The 17,862-nt window shown below is 41.5% G+C and overlaps 1 protein-coding gene across 1 annotated transcript; it reads left to right on the top strand.

Moving 5' to 3' along the window:
• Nucleotides 1-232: 232 nt before the first annotated feature.
• On the top strand, nt 233-17,544 carry TMEM43 (transmembrane protein 43). Its single transcript, XM_054035160.1, has 12 exons — nt 233-433; nt 1,446-1,595; nt 3,285-3,419; nt 4,380-4,474; nt 6,914-6,963; nt 8,366-8,435; nt 10,517-10,587; nt 10,804-10,925; nt 11,682-11,756; nt 11,849-11,950; nt 13,727-13,844; nt 15,039-17,544. The coding sequence occupies exons 1-12, from the start codon at nt 422-424 to the stop codon at nt 15,239-15,241; spliced, it is 1,203 nt and encodes a 400-aa protein (XP_053891135.1). The 5' UTR covers nt 233-421; the 3' UTR covers nt 15,242-17,544.
• The last annotated feature ends 318 nt before the right edge of the window (nt 17,545-17,862 follow it).

Here is a 17,862-nt window from a genome sequence, read left to right as displayed (position 1 = left end):
CTTTTTACAGACACAGGACTGCATTTCCCATCGTGCCCTGGGACAGCGAGCTTCTGTCAGGGTTCGGATTCGATTGCCCGAACCAACGCATGGACTACATTTCCCAGCATGCCCCACGGCGACACAAGTTGAAACTACATTTCCCAGCATGCCCTACGCCAACTCACAGTTTAGAACCACATTTCCCAGCATGCCTTGCTCTGGGGCTTGGCCGCTGGGCTAAAGTTCTATGTGCAACAGTGTAGCCCTAGGGCAGCAACTTTCTGGCTGCGCTGCGCTCGGAGTCTGTGCATTGGGGAGCGGGGCAGTGGAGGGGTCTCTGGGGCGGTGCGGGGTTGGGAGCCTGGCGGGGCGAGCTCAGCGCGGGTGTCCGTCTCCGCTGCGTTAGCCCGGGCTTAAGCCGCGCCCGCTGAGGCTGAAGATGTCCGGGCATGTAAGTGTGTGTCCGGGTGGGGAGCCTTCGTCTGTCCGGGAATAACTCACTTAACCACCCCCCTGCGCTGCTGAATCGCTCCTGCCCGCTGGCTGCTTCGCCCTCCGGGACGCGGTGGCACCCCGTAGTCTCCCCGCCCCTCTACCGTGTTGTATTTTAACTGGGTAGCTTCGTGGTGCTGCGGGAAGTGTGTGTGTGGTTGTAAGAGGCAGTTTGGCTATAACACAATTTTTATATCCTACATGCAATGCTCAGATTGGAACAAAAAGTGGTGGGATGGTCACTCCCTTCCTGAGCATTTTCTAAAAAAAATCCCCAAACCTGCAAATCTTATTTAGCTACCTAAAGAAATTATAAAACTGTTTCTAGCTATTCCTCACCATCAATATAACTACCGAGTGCCTCCACTCCAATATTATCTTGCTTTTAATCTGAAGACAATAGAATAATATTTGTTTAGATCAAATCGTCTGTCTCCATTTATTGCCCAAGATGCTTCATAAGAGGGAGAAGTTTCAGAGTAACAGCCGTGTTAGTCTGTATCCGCAAAAAGAAGAACAGGAGTACTTGTGGCACCTAAGAGGGAGAGTGGTCTTTACTTTTGAAAAATACTGTCAGTTATTCCATAGTAATGTAAAATATTGTCTGTTAGTCACAGCTCCACTTTTATGTGGTAGAGGTGCCAGGAATATAATTTAACCTGCCAACGCCCAAATATGTGCTACTGACACAAAATGAGAAACCTAACAAAACATAGCTCAGGAAGCTTTAAAGACTACACCGGACTATTATTGTGTAAATTACCTCATTCAATAAACCTCAGTTTATTTACAGTTTTTCTGGTATAAATAACTAAAAGTAATAAAAGTGAGATGAGACAAATGTTTAACTGGGACAGAGATCAGGTTTGCTCTAAATTAGGAGATGTGCCTTTTAAACAGGGACCCCGTGAGTGGCAAAGCAATTTCTGCCTTAGCTAAGAAGTTATTTAGTGTTTGTTTTTCTTTACCAGTTTTCTGACACAAGCAGCAAGAAAGAAAATGTTAAAATCACAAGTGAGCCCAAGCCAGGGTTTCTGGAGAGACTCAGTGACACTGCTGGAGGGATGCTAATTGGACTTGCGGCATTTTCTCTCTCTTTCTACCTTATTTTTACCAATGAGGTAAGTGAAACACTATTGACTTTTGATTTTCTTTTCAAGTCCATGTTTACCTCTATGCCCAAAGTCCAGTGCTCTTCAAGACAAAGCTCTTCTTGCTACAATGTTTGTAACACTATGTTGCTGAGCTGTTCAGATTGTCTCCAGGATTCATTAGTAATTTACACTTGAGAGAGGTGGCCTGTATGTGGAGAGCCTGAATTGCAGGCTGGTCCTGCAACACCCCCTAGAAGATGGGAGTGTTACAGCGGGATATGAAATGGGATGGTAGAGCCATATATGGAGATTTTATCTAGAACTGAGTGTGGAGAGTAGAGAGAGAATATGACTGAGTAAGATAAGATCCATTGGCAGTGGAGTGGATTGACTGGGAAGTGCAGAGAAAGGTGGGTCAACAGCACATGACAAGTGTGGTTGGAAGAGTTTGCATGCACTTGCATGTGTGTGCTGTGTGCTAGTGCACCTCATTTGTGTACATCATTTCTGCTCCGTGCTGCACAGCTGAGAGGCAGTTGTAGTGAGGAGGGAGCTGATGTGCTGCAGGAGCACAGAATGACTAGCTGACTTGTTTCACCAGTCTCAGAAAATGGCTTACCATTAGCGAGCGGGGTGATCATTTTGATCTAGCCTGGTTTTTATTCTCTCATTGCTTCCTCATTCTCTTGGTATATTGCAAGGCTAAATTTTCAGTTAGCTTGATTCTGCTTACATGAAAGGAACTGAATACATCTAGCCAAACTGGGCAGATAAATTATCCTTAAGGTTATTTAATGCATTATGTCAAACCGTCTATTTTAATTCATTCCTAGTCTGATTATGTTCTCAATTTTACTACCATGGGAAGTCCCATTGAAATCAACAGGACTAATCATAGGTAGTAAAGTTAAGTGCATGCGTAAGAGTTTGCGGGATTGAGGCCATAATCTGTTATCCTGAAGGTCTTTATACTTAGCGCTGATTGGGGTGGGAGCAGAATTTTGTGAAATTGTATTTCAGATTTTCATCTACAGTTTCTAACCATTGCTATATAAATGAAGGAAAGGAACTGTTCACAGGTTTAGGAGATTGTAGGACAAGGAACAATAATCTGAAAATAAGGGAAGAAAAAATGGCTAGATAGTAAATCAGAACAATTGGACAGTGGAGCAGAGTCATGATGGTACCACCATTACAGTTATTCAAAAACAACAGGTAAGGTAAAAGGTGAGAGAGAGTAATTTCAGGGTCCTAGTCTGCAACTTGTATGTGCCTGCAACATCCATCAAAGTCATTGTGAGTGTTACATGCATAAGGATTGCTGGATTGAGCTCTCATGCTAGTGTAAATCAAGAGCAGTTCTGTTTTCTTCAGTAGAACTACATGTGTGGGTAGTGGGTTTTTTTTAAGGGTGCCACCTGTTATTGCTAGTCTGATTATCCCACAAACTCTTACTCATGGGAGTAATCCCTGTGCACATGAGTAGTTCCATTAACATCGGTGAGGTTAGTTTCACACATAAGTACTACTCTCTTAAGTATCAGACATAAGATTGTGACAGCTTGGAAGTGCAGATGTATTCCTTGGTTACATGCATGGATGCTGAACCTATTAGCACTTCATGGAAGCTGTGGCCCCAACTCCTACTAAACTAACAAAGTGGCCCTCTGTGACTATACCTCCACATGTTCTTTTTTCTCTTTTAATTGACTACAGGGACGAGCTTTGAAGACGGCCACTTCCCTTGATGAGGGGCTTTCTCTTGTGGTCCCTCTTGACAATATTCACAGCGTGTTTCAACAGAATGAGGGAAAACTAGTGCACTTGTCAGGTGCCCTTAGAACATCAAAGGTAAATAAACAATAGTTGGTTTGAAAATAATGCATGAACTAAAAGGAAGGAAAACTCTTTACTGCCAGATTAAACCTATACTTGCTTGATATGAAATACTACTGTGGGCTGTAAACCTCCCATCTGGAAATGTTCCTCCCCATTCCTGTGCTGTGTGTTTGGGAGCCAGCTGTGCATTCCTGAAGACACAAGTCCTGAGGATCTTACGCTGCAGAAGCTGTGCATCTTCTGGGTTATTCCAGAGATAGTGATGTTGTTTGTGGTCCGCTCTTTTTGCAAGAGAGAATGTGATGGAATAGCGGCCAGCAGAAAAGAATAAAAGGTTATCTTCAAATGGGTTCATGCATGGTTTAATGGTTAGAAGTGAGAACCAGGAATAAATTATCCTGGCTCAATTCCCTTGCTGTGCCAATGACTTGCTGTCTTGGATTCTTCAGGTCAAATTCACCAGTGGTATAAGCAGATAGGCTGTAGGCCTCCCTGTTTTTGAAGGTTTTTACATCCTATCCATCACTGAGATATCTCTGTGGCTTCATGAAATTTCACATACTTTTGACAGTGATAAATGTGGTGTCCCATCCACAAAATGGAGATACGTTCTTATCATGTGGTTTTTGGGAAGCTTAATTAATGTGTGTAAAATTCTTCAAGATCCTCAGATGAAAGAAGCTACAGCTTAGAAATTCAGAGAAATAACTGTTCCTGAGGCGTTGTTATACTTTTATTCCATCATCTGTCTTGCTGTATGTCACTGGGGCCTTTTTCTTTTTATTTCAGAGTGTTTTGGAAGGAAAAATTTTACATGACAGCCCCTTACCTTTTCATCACAATGAAATGAGCTCTCCCCAAGATAAATTCACAAGTATCTGCTCTGCTGGAATCGATAATGAAAAAATGCAGTTTGGAGTTGTCTGAGATGCAGCTTTTTAGACTGACTTGTATTTTATTTATATCCTATAGCCTTTGTTTGATCCCAGCTATGGGCTCTCCGTCCACGCTGTCAAACTGAAACGTCAGGTGGAAATGTATCAATGGGTAGAATATGAAGACTCCAAGTAAGTCATAGGCTCATTATTTTGACTTCTTACCAGAATCCAATCACAATTTAAGGAAAAGGCGCTGGCTAATTACCTTTTTTGATAATGTGATGGCCCTAGAGCCCTTGGGTTTTCACAATTTCATTTAATTTTCCCTACATTTAATTTTGGTTTAGTGATTATGGCCCCAATCCTGTAATGAGCTCTATGCGGGTGGATCCAATTGCAGGAGAATCCCAACAACCTCCAGCAGTATGTGAAATGTTTTCCCCATCCCCTAACCTCATATAATACTATATCAGACCTCTTGAAATCTTAAGATACAGCTGTGGCTTTTACCTTCTATTTTCTGATACAATTCCATAGGCTCCTGGAATATTAATTTGTTGATGTCCGTAGAATCCACACATGCATAACTTATAATAATTTACAAAAACGGTTGAATACACTTTTCTAAAAAGTATAGAAATCCATGATATTTTTTTTAAAGTGGCACTAAGGATCGTACGGACTGATCAATGTGGATGTGCTGCTGCGGAACCCTGCTGACTCCCATGAGTCTCTATGGCTCAGTATTGCCTAGGACTTCTCCCTGCATTGATCATTTTGCAGCCCATAATCTCAAAGCATTTGCTCCTGATGTCTTAAGTTTTTTAAATGCAAAGTCTAGCTGCAGAGTAGAGATCACTTTCTGGTATCGCCCTGCTGAACCCTCCCCACTGTTGAACTCTCAAACTCGAGAATGGCGGCACAAGCTCATTTTTGACCTCCTTTGCCAGAAAGTAAACACATTTTAAATGGCTTCTGCTGGATCTGGAAACCTCTCCATGTTAAACATGGATTCTTCCTTTCCTCCCCTTAATGATGATGAACTTTCTTAGAACAAGTAAAACCCACAATTTAAGATGTGAATTCTGTGGTAAACTACAGCCCTTGATCATTGGCTGGAATGCCGTGAATGGGTAACTAGGTGAAACTTAATCAGATTAGATAATCTAAGGGTCCCTTCTGGCCTTAAACTCTGTGAAAGTGTCTAATCAATACCATAATCTTAACATAACCTAAAATGTTTTAAAATATATTTAGTATGATATACTGGTTAGAACAGAGGCCTGGGAATCCAGATTCATGGGTTATATTCTCAGCCCTGCCAACAGCCGTGACTCAGTATGTGGCCTTGGGCAAATCACTTAATTTCCTGTGTCTCAATTCGCCCATCTATAAAATGGCTACACGAGAAAAACAGTATCTGAATTTTGGATTATCCAAACTTTTTCTACCCTTCCCCCCGCCCCCAATTTCAACAGTCATATAAAAAAACAAAATTAATTTCTGTAAATTCCAGTTTCTTAAATGTCTCGGGGTCATCCAAAACTTCCAGTTCACTGGAGTTTGCCTGTAATAATCTTAGTGGCACCTTCGTCCCAGTGGGCTGTGAAACTTTCAAGAGTGAATGTAGGAAAGGTCTTTTAGCTGCTTTGCTGACCAGTGCAATGGAAGAGCAAAGCATTATTATTATTATTTACTGATTATTTTACTGACATTTAAACAACAACATAATTTGTTATCATAAAAACTTGTTATGGATGTCTGTAGCTTTGGGTATGGAATCAGGACTCACTATTTGGGAAACTGTTATAACACTCCGAAAACAATCATCTAGAAAATTATGAAGATGCAGAAAACAAGAGGTCCCCAATTTAGAGAATGTCTACATTTACAGCACCGTGTAAAGTATGGGCACCACCCATGTAGCTATACGCCACAGTGAAAGGCAGCTACAGCCGCACTTGTCACTGCAGTGTGTAGCGCGCCACAGTCCAGGGCATCACAGTCAGCTCCCCTCTGCCAGAGCCTTTCCCCGCTGCTGGAGCCTTTCACTGCAGGAGGGAAAGGCTCTGGCAGCAGGGAGGCAGCAGTGTAGACATGGGAGGCATTGGTTGGGTGTGGTATAGAGCTGTGTGGGGTATATACTGTAGGGTTCAGGGATGTAGGAATCTCTACTCTACTCACCAAAGCTGTGCCTCGCTGTCTACTCCGCTACGTATACCTGTGCTAGCTGGGTACTGTCTCTGTTCTAGAGTAGGTGTCTGTACTCTACACACTGCCATCAGAGTAACTACCTATAATATGCATATGATGCTAATGGCAGTAAGAGTCCTTGGTTTAGGGCAGTGGTTCTCAGTCCTTCCCATATCGGGCTCCCCACCACTAATCTAGTGGACACCTCTCTTCCAGTTAGCTCTATGGGAAGGGCAGGGTGTGTGCCACTTCATGATACCTGTCTGCAGGATTCCCCCCTGACCTTGCTGTTCAGAATCCATTATTTAGGGAAATGTTCACTTCATTCTAAAGATAAGTTTGGCCTGTGCTTGGTTTCTCATGGGCTTCCTTAAGTTTCACTTGTACGGTGGACCCTGTCCTGACCTTCATGCTGTGTGGTTTTTTTTTCTGCAGAGAATATGAGGAGAACGGCGAAGTTAAGAAAGAAACAAGATATTCTTATAGTAAGTTTATCAATGCACAGTACTCCCCCTTTGAATTCAAAATGTGGTTTGCATGCTGATTTAAAAATAAGTCCTATAGTGCCCTACTAGGAAGAGAGGAATGGGGTTTGGAGGAACAGGGAAAGATTCATTCCATGCTCCCTTAGCAAATGGCAGAGACTTTGTTCCATGAGGTAATTGAGATGAGGACCAAACTGGGACGCTGTTCATGAATAACCTAGAAATCCCAAAATGTCTTCAGGCTTGGATAGTCAGAGTGGGTGACTGGGAGGAGTGGCATGTGTACTTCATACTGTATATGTAACGTATTGAGAGACTGCTCAGGCACTGGTGTCAGCCAGTGGAAACGCCCAGTATCTTGAGTTCCTGCGCCTTTTGACAAGCATTTGGCAAAAACTATAATGCACATCTGGCAGAAGCAGTAGAGAGGATTATTTTCCTCTTATTCTGAGCTACCCGCTGGCAGAAAATAAATACTCTGACTCTGAGTCATCACATCTCAGGAGATTAGTCTCTGAGCCTCATTTGTCCCTGATTCAAGCACATGGGCATGTAATGTGGGTATGTAACAATGCATGTGCATGATTATAAAAAATACCATCAGCCTATTGGAATATAGAGCTCCCTGATATGGAGCTATATCAGGAGCAGAACTGGTGGCTGTGAGCTAAAGGAGCTGCCCTACATTAGAAGGGAACTAATATAGACTGGACCGGTGTGTTCCATCCAATAGTTGTCAGTAGGTCACACAAGAGAGCATTCCATGCAAGCACCCCCACTTCACCCTTTAATGTGGATCCCTTGCTTTGTCTTTGTCCCTGCATGGAAACATGGAGCTTTCCTTATTTAGCAGATGAGCTGCACAAAGAAGAGGGAAGAGATTATAATGCTGCAGGAGTAAGAAGGAAGCTGCCAGAGCCAATACTGAGCATCTCAAGAAGCTGCTTTGTGTTTCTTTGTGGTGAAGACAGTAGCACAACTTTGTGTCCTACTGGGGCTTCTTCCCCTCTCTGTCTGCTGGATCTCCACACTGAACCAGCTTTTTCCAGCAGAACAGTTATCCCTTCTCAGCCAGCGAGAAATCATCCAGTGATGGGAACCGGGGTGGAATCCTGGCTTCACTAAAGTCCGTGTCAAAACTCCCATTGACTTTAGAGGAGCCAGGATTTCACACCAGGTAGTCTTTCCCTAAATCCTTCCATTCCTTTATAAATATGTCATGAGACGTAGGTGTACATAGGGAACCTTTTTAAATGTACATCTTGGTGTAAAGAATGTTACTGCAAGTATAAGGCACCCTGCCTAAAGCTTGTCGTCTCCGTCTGTGGCATTTAAGCAGAACATTCCTAATTTTAGTGTTTTTAACTCTTCTCTTCCCAACTTCTGTCCCATTTTCCTTCAGACACTGAATGGAAATCAGAAGTTGTGAACAGCAGAAACTTTGATCGAGAGATTGGCCATAAAAACCCCAGGTAATTCTGACTTTAATATAATATTTTGAATTTGATACACATGCTAACTGACTAATTCTTACAGCACTCTGTGAGGTAGTGAGAATTATTGCTATTTTATAGGTGGGGAAACTGAGATACAGACACGGTGGGGGAGGGGATTTGCCCAAGGGTATCACAGTGAATCAACAGTGGAGTCAAGATTAAGTTATTTATATTATAACTAATAATTAATAGGCAGGGGGTCTTCCTGACTTCCAACTGTATTCTTGTGCCCCTGGAGTGAGCTGCCTCCAAGTATGAAAACTAGAAAGGATTCCTTTCTGACTTTCATAATCCATCAGTGAAGCATGGAGCTATTAAAAATACAAAAATAGAATGACATCCCGTGTGATTGTCATGCCAGATGCAATAGTGCACGCATCTTTTGACAGCGCATATGCAAGATCACAGATTGGTTTGTGTCAGTCACTCAAGACATAATTTATTTTTAATTACTCCTTGCTGCCACATTTTGACTTATTGAGTTATTAACTTTTGAGTTATTCTTGTGAGAATAACTTGGGGTAAGGACCTTCTTTTTGTCCTGTGTTTGTACAGTGCCTAGCACAGTGGGGTTCTGATTTAGAAGCTCCTAAGCACTATGGTAATACAAATAATATTACATACAGGTTCTTATACTACCCTAAACATGGTAGTATCTGAGCATGTTCCAGTGGTGTGATGTGGCAAAGAATGTCTATAAGGATAGGTGGGAAAACGGACATTTGGGATTTTGCAAAATCTCTGCGTCTTTGTTTTGGAGATTTGGACTTTCACAAATGTCCCATAAACTGAAGCATTTTTATGCAAGTGGAATTTTGTTTCCAATATATTCACTGTATTTTTAACAAATTGGCACCATGAGCAATGCGCATAACTTAGAGCTGGTCAGAAAACATGGCAGGGTGGAGGGACTGTTGTGTCAGTTTTCCTTTATTTTTTATTGACATTTTCCAACCAGATCTACCATTAAGATTATTATTTGAAAGCAAATCACATTCTGCTTGTAGGGCTGCCACAGGAATAACAATAAAATATGTAGCAGCCCAGAGTCAAATGGTGCAAGCCATAAAAGCTGTGAATGCAATTGTAAATGAGTTACATGCCTGACTCAAACCCACCAATTTGAACACTAAAATTTACAGTTCATGCCTTTCTGATGGCAATCTATGTCTTTCAGGTCGGTTTTAAATGTGTCAAAGTGCCTTATCCCCTCATTAGCTATTATAAGTGTAAGAGACTCAAACTCTAAGAAACAGTTTGTAGGGAAAATATATGGTCTTTGAATTTATTCTTTCTTTTATAGGGTGCTCTCTCTATATGTATCTTGGGCTTTGATCCTTCGAACACTTATTATGCATGTTTGTTTGCTTTACTATCATGAGTTATCAATGGAACTATTCATGGTAGTAAAGTTAAGCACATGTGGAAGTGCTTCCAGAACTACTGGGGCTTCTGCTACTACTATAACTTGATCATGGTTTTTAAGTCCCAACTTGGGGAGAAGATTTCTGACAGAGGGCTCTTTAATTTACCAAATACAAAGGCATAGCAAGATCCAGTGGCTGGAAACTAAAGCTAGGCAAATTCAGACTTAGAAATAAGATTCATTTTTTAAACCATAATGGTAATTAACCCTTGGACCAAGTTACTTAGGGATGTGATGGATTCTTCATCATGTGACGTCTTAAATGGCTTTTTAAAAGAGATGCTCTAGCTCAACTAGAAGTTATGGGCTAGATGTGAAAAATCACCTGGTATAATTCTCTGACCTGTGTTATGCAGGAATGAGACCAGATGATCATAATTGCCCCTTCTGACCTTAGTAACTACTAGTGGTCCTATTACTGTAGTATCTGAGCACCTAACAATCTTCTAATGTATTTATCTTTACATCATGGCAGTTATTTAACTCACAGGGACACTCTCACACTCACAGGTCTTTGTCTGTCTCTATCAGCATGCGTACAGTATTTTGTGCTTCTGTGTATTCTATATTGTTGGACAAGAGTGTGCTCATAATACTAGAATTTATACAGAGGTTATTTCTTTCCCCCAAGTGCCATGGCTGTGGAATCTTTCACTGCAATTGCTCCTGATGTCCAGGTGGGCAGTTTCTTTCTTTCAAAAGGTAAGGGATGTTTTTTACTTGTATAACAAATACACACTGGGTCAAGTTCATCACTAGTGTAACACCATTAAGTTCACTGGCGTTGCACTGCGGATGGCTTTTGGTTCATTATCTTTTGGGATGGCGGACTTTTAAATGGCTGTCTAGGGCTAACGAAATGGATCCTGAAGTCAATGCGCCACCTAAGACCTACATTTGGCTCTTTATTCTGCTCAGGTCTTGTTGAGAAAATTGACAGTTTTAAGCAGATGAGCCTGTCGAAATTGGAGGATCCGCATGCTGACATTACTCGAAGAGGAGATTACTTTTATCACAGCGAGAATCCCGGGCGTCCAGAAGTAAGATGAAGGGGCTTTGCAAAGACCATCAAGGCAGCAACTAAAATCTATTCATCGAAGAAAAAGTAGGGTTTTATCCTGCAAGCTGCACGCCACTCTCGTCTCCCATTGAAATCAATGGAAGTCATAGTGTTGAGCAGTTTGTCAAACTTAGCTCTGACTGCAGAGCTAATGGAAGAGTGATTAATTTCTGTATATCAAAGGAACTTCTGATCCTGCCCTCACCCTCCTCTTTCTCTTCTTGAGTGTCTTCTTCCTGTCTTAGACTGACAGGCTAAGAAGATGCTTTTAAATTTAAAGAAACAAGAGCAGGGCTACTGCTATTCTCGCATAGGTGGGTTTCATCGGTGTCTAACTGGTCTGTCTGAATTAGGTCTGCTCAGTGCAAGTGAACTGAGCGCAGTAATGAGTGAGCCAGGTCGATGCTGGCTGGCACTGCCTGCCTGCGGCTGAGGAGAGCTAGCTGTAACTCTTTTTGGGAGCCCATCCTTGCCACTCCTAAATCAGACAGAGGGGAAAGCGGCATAAAGCTTGCTCTCCTTTGGGACTTGAGCTGTGCTGTCTCTGCAGCCTTCCCCTTCTGCCAACCCAGCCTGGAAAAATCACAACCCAGGAATCCTACCTGGCTGTCTCACATGCTGGTGCAAAGCCTATGGCACAGCATCCTCCCATGACGTTCCCGTGCAGAGTGGCTTCGCTGGGAATCTTTTGTTGAAGTAAATCTTTATTAACTTATGATGATTTCCCTATTTTCAGGTGGGAGACCTTCGTGTTTCATTCTTCTATGCGGGTCTGAGTGGAGACAACTCCCACCGGGGCCCAGCAGATGTGGTAAATCTTCAGGTTCTCCAGTAATTTTCTCCCTAAGGCCCCAGTGCTGTAATAAGTAAAGCCCTTTGATTGGTTCCTCTGCCTCTTGTAAGGTGACCGTGATTGCTCGTCAGCGAGGGGACCAGTTGGTTTCGTACCAAACCAAGTCTGGAGACATTCTGCAGATTCTTTATCCTGGCGATCTCTCTGCTGAGGTGAGTTATCCCGCAGCATGAGTAAACTATTGGAGACAGCTAGCATTGAAACTGGAGGAGGTAGCAAGAAGCAGGGAATGGGACAGTGAGTTTCCTCCCTCTTCACGTTCCATTTGCAGGGGAAAGATCAGGTGGTAAGTTACCAGTCTGCTACTGGACAGGAGAAATCTGGTCTGAGTATTGACTTTCCTGCCTCTAATCTCACTGCTGGAGGGCAAGAAAGTTGTGAGCCTGTGTCCACCTCCCTCATCCCCCTCCCCCCCACCCTGGTCTTTGTGTATGCCTAACCTTTGCTCTGTCTCAGAAGAATGCAAACTCTGTGTACTCTTACCCTATTAGCAGTAGCCAGTTTGGCTGTTTCATTCTTGCTCATTAAATAGTGATTTGTGGCTAAAGTTACCAAACAAAATAACTTCCTTCTGCTACTGCTTACTTCTGCTGTAAATGAGAGAGTGACTGTGGGTACAATAATGTCTGTTAGTGGACCTAAGAGATTACCTCACCCACTTTGCCTCTCTCATGTCCTGAGACCAACTCAGCTACAACTCTGTTGTAAATTCTTAGCCCCCACCCCATTGTTTGCCATCTGTTTTTCATGATCACCCAAATACTTTCTAAAGGTGATATTTTAAAAAAGTTAGTTCTTTAATTAAAGCCTGTAATTCCACCCCCACCCCTTCCAAAATCCTTCCCTTTTAAGGGACCTAGACATTAAATACAATTTGTTAGTAAAGTTAGATAGGAACCCTCAGGCAACTAACTGGGTTTCAGTAAACCCTGCATGTTCCAGCAGTTTGGTGATTCACTTACTCCCCTGGCAGGTTGGCTCCCATTAGTGATGGTTTTGTGCCCTGCTGCAAAGATCCTTGATGCTAAGTATTTGAGTTCCCAAAAGCAGGTGAACTGGCTCTTGCTTCAGGCTGATCTGGAAAGAGATCAGAAATAGTAACAACTTTCGTTGTAAGATATGAACCTTAATATATTTTTACTTCAGCAGAAACAGAGACACCACCAATGTAGAAATTGGTCCAAACAGGATACAAGTAGTTTCCAGGAGGTGTCTTACTACTATAAAATCTTTATAAGCAGTTGCAGAGCATCTCAAAGCATGTGTGAACTTAATTCATTAATGTAGTACATGTGGTTCTGAAAATCTCCTTTACTAAAACTGTTTGCTAGGCAGTGTCTTGTTTTTGAAACATGCCCACATTTCTAGTCAGCAAAACACACGTATCTCTTCTGAATAAAAACAACAAAATGAATTAATATGCAGCTCTTTTACAATTTTCCCTGGTCCCAATGGAGGTTGCTGATTTTAGTGCATGTGTCTGAATAAGGAGAGAGAGAAGGCAGCAATCTTTACAGAGGTGTAAGCACACTAGTTTTTGATTAAATGGTTATCTGATTCTCTCTTGATAGGGAAATGGATGCTCCTTATTTGAGTTCATCAGCAACAACAATTGTGCACTTTTCAGGTGTGTCCTCACCTTTAGTCACAAGGTGTGACAGAAAATTTTGGGAACCAAGTTAGGACTCCACAAAGATGCCCTTGGCCCTGCCGTTTGGCCACTGCTGTAACATGTTGGGCTAGGAAAAAAAGCCACACTTTTAGCAGCCAATATAGTATTGCAAATGGCCCTGTATCTCTTGGGAAGCATTAATATTTCCAAGCATGATCAGCTGTGATGTGTTTATTCATAAGGTTCAGGAAGCAGCAGGATTTGGGGCTTGGAGGAACCCAGAAATGGGCAATGTATAACAGTGTTTGGGTTTCAGGAGGTGTTTCAAAAAGAGCATGAAAGTAACACCATGAAGACCTGGGGTCTCCGTGCAGCTGGCTGGCTGGCGATGTTTGTAGGCATCAACCTTATGACCAGAATCCTTTACACTTTGGGTAAGTCTGTTACTAGAAACGGAGCTCGGTTTAGAGATGGGAGCGGACTCAAAACACTGGATCCTAATGATAAAATAACCAACACAAACAAATGAATTTTTGTGGGGAGGAGAATTTGAATCGGGATCTGAACTTTGCTATTGGCCTCTAAATCGATAATGATCAGACCCAAAATCCCAGATCCAAACGTCTGCTTTGTGGGTATATAAAATCTGGATCAGAACTTTGAGACTTGAACCCATGTAATTTAAAATGTGGATTAGGTCACAATTCATGGTCTCGTCTCTGTCTAATCCCCAGCTGGTGCTTACCAAAGTCAGAGACTGATAACACAAGCTGGGCAGGTTCTTTAAAGACTTTCCCCATGCATCTCTATCAGACCTACTATTGTTTACAAATACAGAACTGCCATGTCTGAAGTCTGAATTGTTGTGATTATTTGTATTGCAGTAATGCCTTGAGTCCCAGGCCACCACTGTGCTAGGCGCTGTACAAACACAGAACAAAAAAATGGTCCTTGAATTATTTGTATTTTAGTTTAAGGCAAATGTTACAAGAAGAAACTTGGCAAAAGAGCGTTTTTTACATTAAACTTGCATAAATTGAATTCCAGAGCTACCTCTTGTTCTGAAATAGCATCTATCCCATATTTTGAGAAAAACATTCATGGTACTTGAGACTCTTCCAGGAAGTTTATGCAATTTCCAGTTCTCAGTGAAATGTGACCAGTTATACCTAGTCTTTCCTCTTGTGCCTTTCACACACATCTATCCTATGTATTTTAAACATAAGCAGAAGGATGGCCTTGTAGATATGGGACAGGCTTGGCCACTAGGAGGCTTTGGATTCTAGTCCCAGCTCTGCTATATAATTACTGTTGTATCTTGGAACAGGTATTTAACTACTTTGCCTGACTTTCCCTATCTGAAGAGAAGGGGAATGACCCATAGCTGCCTCCCAGAGACGTTGAGGCTTTCCTTGTCAATGTTTGTAAAGTGATCTGAGATCCTCTGATTGAAAGGACTGTGGAAAGACCTTATCCATTGTTCATTGAAGTGGATGGGAGTCTTTCCGTTGATTTCACTGGCAGCTGTATGGGGACTCTAACCACAAATTTTTAGCAGTATTAAATCTTACAGCTGTTCACATTCTCAAATGTTTCATTTTCTGTTTAATTTTTCTTCCTAACCACAGTGGATTGGTTTCCTGTTGTTCGAGATCTGGTTGATATTGGACTTAAAGCTTTTGCCTTTTGTATAGCCACCTCACTCTCCCTGCTAACTATTTCGGTGGGGTGGCTCTTCTACCGCCCACTATGGGCTCTACTGATTGGGTTGCTGTCTGTCGTTCCTATTGTGATTGCAAAATCCCGGGTTCCACCAAAGAAGCATCAGTGAAGATGGAAGAATTCCTTTTTTTCCCTTGCACTTGAATCCTGTTTTTTTTATTATCCTTTGAAGCCCAGTGCATTTATCATGTTTCAAGTTTTTACGACATGCTTAAGGCACATTACAGTTCAGAATCTTGACTCCCTGCACTAGAGAGTCCAGTAGGAGACCAAGATGCAATTTTTTTATGATTATACATCCATGAGACAATGTAACTGTAGAAGCTGCAGTTTGGAGTGGGTGATATTCTGTGTATTTAGGGGAGGAAACAGCATTTGTTACTTAATTATTTGCCAATCTTTACTTGTTAAAAGAACAGTGGTGTGTGCTATTTACACGGGAATAGGGACAGATTTAATTAAGCAATCCATGATGTGCAATCTCTAGCAGATTTTGTGTGCCTGCCTCTCATTTAACTATTCCCTCTATTTTCTTATGTACACAGAGAAATATACTTATGTTGACAATGTTTTGAAATGCGTGTTCGTAGACAAAATGCTGCTTGCATCTGAGTGAAAGCTGTGTTATGCATTTAATTTGTTTTCAGTAGTTAGAAAGCCACGTATAATGTGTAAGGTTTTCAAAAGTAATTAGTGACTTTGGCTGCTCAACTTGTTACATTTTAAAGGGGCCTGATTTTCAGAAAGCCTTCACCTACTCAGAATCAGAACCCTTTGGGTGCCCAAATGAGACAGCTTCAAGTTGCTAGCATGTCTACCTTGTTTTGTAAAACTTGAAAACTGATTTCAAATTCCACCTGCTTAAAGGGATAATCTAAGGTCAAAAATCATAACAGCTTGAAACTAAGAACTGATGTAACCTGTAAAACTAGTGTAAACTCCTGTACTTAAAAACTGATGTAATGTTTTCCCATTTATTTCACTTCATTTGGCTAATGAAAGATGCATCAGAGACAAACTGAGTACTTGTATAAGCTGTAGTGTTTGGATTTAAATGCTCTCTTGCAGGGTTTGCAACTGCCTCATACTTAAACACCTTAATTGAAATTAAATCATTACAAAATTAGTTAATGTTTTGTAAACTTTAGTAACCTAAATGTTCGGCTTTGTCATGTTAGGGGGGAAGCAACTCCACCTCTAACCTCTCACTGATTCATGTTTACATTTTTCTGCTAATACCAGTATTTGTTTTTGGAACCCCTTTTGTATTATTTTAAAAAGTGCATTTGCTTCTAACAACTTGGGGCTGTCTTTCAGCCTGCCTTTTCCTATGCTTCCACTTTTGTAAGCACAACTGATGTTTAAGAAGAATACCTAATTCCATGCACAAAGCGGGAACGTGGCAGCTCACTGACCTCAACCTTGGTTTTCAAAATCTTATCCCTTAAAGTCCAGTTAAGAACTTCAAGAAAGCTTCCTTCCCCTTGCTACACTATTTTACTTGAAGATATCTAACGGCTGAAGAAGGGGATTTTGCTTGCTTGGGATCTTAAACAGGAGAAACTATACCAAAGCTGAGGAATGTGAAAGGCATAGTCCTTAAATCCACTTAACACATACAGTTGACATGTTTAAGGAATCAGGCCATGTGATTTTTAAAATCAATTTCTGTTGGTACTAGGTTTATTAGCATTAGTAACTTATCTAACAGCCCAAGGCCTATTTAAAAGTTGACTACACGATAAGAATCCAAGGCTTTAGTGATGGGGCAATTTGTGAAAGTTTTTTTTTTTTTTTTTGCACAAAACTATTAAATAGAATGGCTTGTAAAATATAACTTTGGGCAGTTGCTACTTCTTGAATGAACAATAATCATTGTTAAGTGGTGCCCTTTTATTCCTGTTGGTATCCAGCCAGTGTTGGTTCAGTTTCAAGTCTCTAGGACCCTCTTCTGCTCCCAATGAAGTCAATTGGAACAGGCTCTTAGGTAGGTTGCCTGGATATACAAATAGTCTATTAATAAACTTATGGAGTGTTTGTCTGCTACTTAATCATTGCAGTATATCTTCCAGTACCTCAAATTGTGTTTTCCTTTTAGGGAACAATGTGTTTAACAGTGCTCAATGGTTTGAGCATTGGCCTGCTAAACCCAGGGTTGTGAGTTAAGTCCTGGAGGGGGCCACTTAGGGATCTGGGGCAAAAATCAGTACTTGGTCTTGCTTGTGAAGGGGGGCTGGACTTGATGACCTTTTGGGGTCCCTTCCAGTTCTATGAGATGGGTATATCTCCATATATTAAAACTTAAACCCCAACCAGCATTCAGCTACTGTACAATGGAGACTCTTGAAACAGTTTTCTGTCAAAGTGCTGAACTTTTGTATGTTTTTATTAAAAAGTTTCTCAGATGGTTAAGTGTGTGTTTTGGTTTTGTAACTGGGCTTTGATGCTAAAGATGCTGTAACCACAGCTAGTCCAAACTCTTCTGGAGACTGTTAAATACAGTGAGACATACAGCTTGCAGACAAATGAGCTCATTACTAAAACGACACTGAAGAAAAAGGCAACTGTAATTGTAGATTTGCATTCAAATATTTCACTATCAGGAGGCATGTTCATATTACCTGAATTACTAGTATCCATGGTAAGGTACTTTATCTATACTAGAGGCAGCATGGTGGAGTGGTTGAAGAGCACTAGAACTTGGAGACAGGGGCTGTTTCCTAGTTTGCC

Source organism: Malaclemys terrapin, chromosome 7 (genome assembly GCF_027887155.1).
Source record: "Malaclemys terrapin pileata isolate rMalTer1 chromosome 7, rMalTer1.hap1, whole genome shotgun sequence".
Classification (NCBI taxonomy): Eukaryota; Metazoa; Chordata; order Testudines; family Emydidae; genus Malaclemys; species Malaclemys terrapin.
Note: the sequence above shows the minus strand (reverse complement) of the source record. Positions and strands in the feature narration are given on the sequence as shown.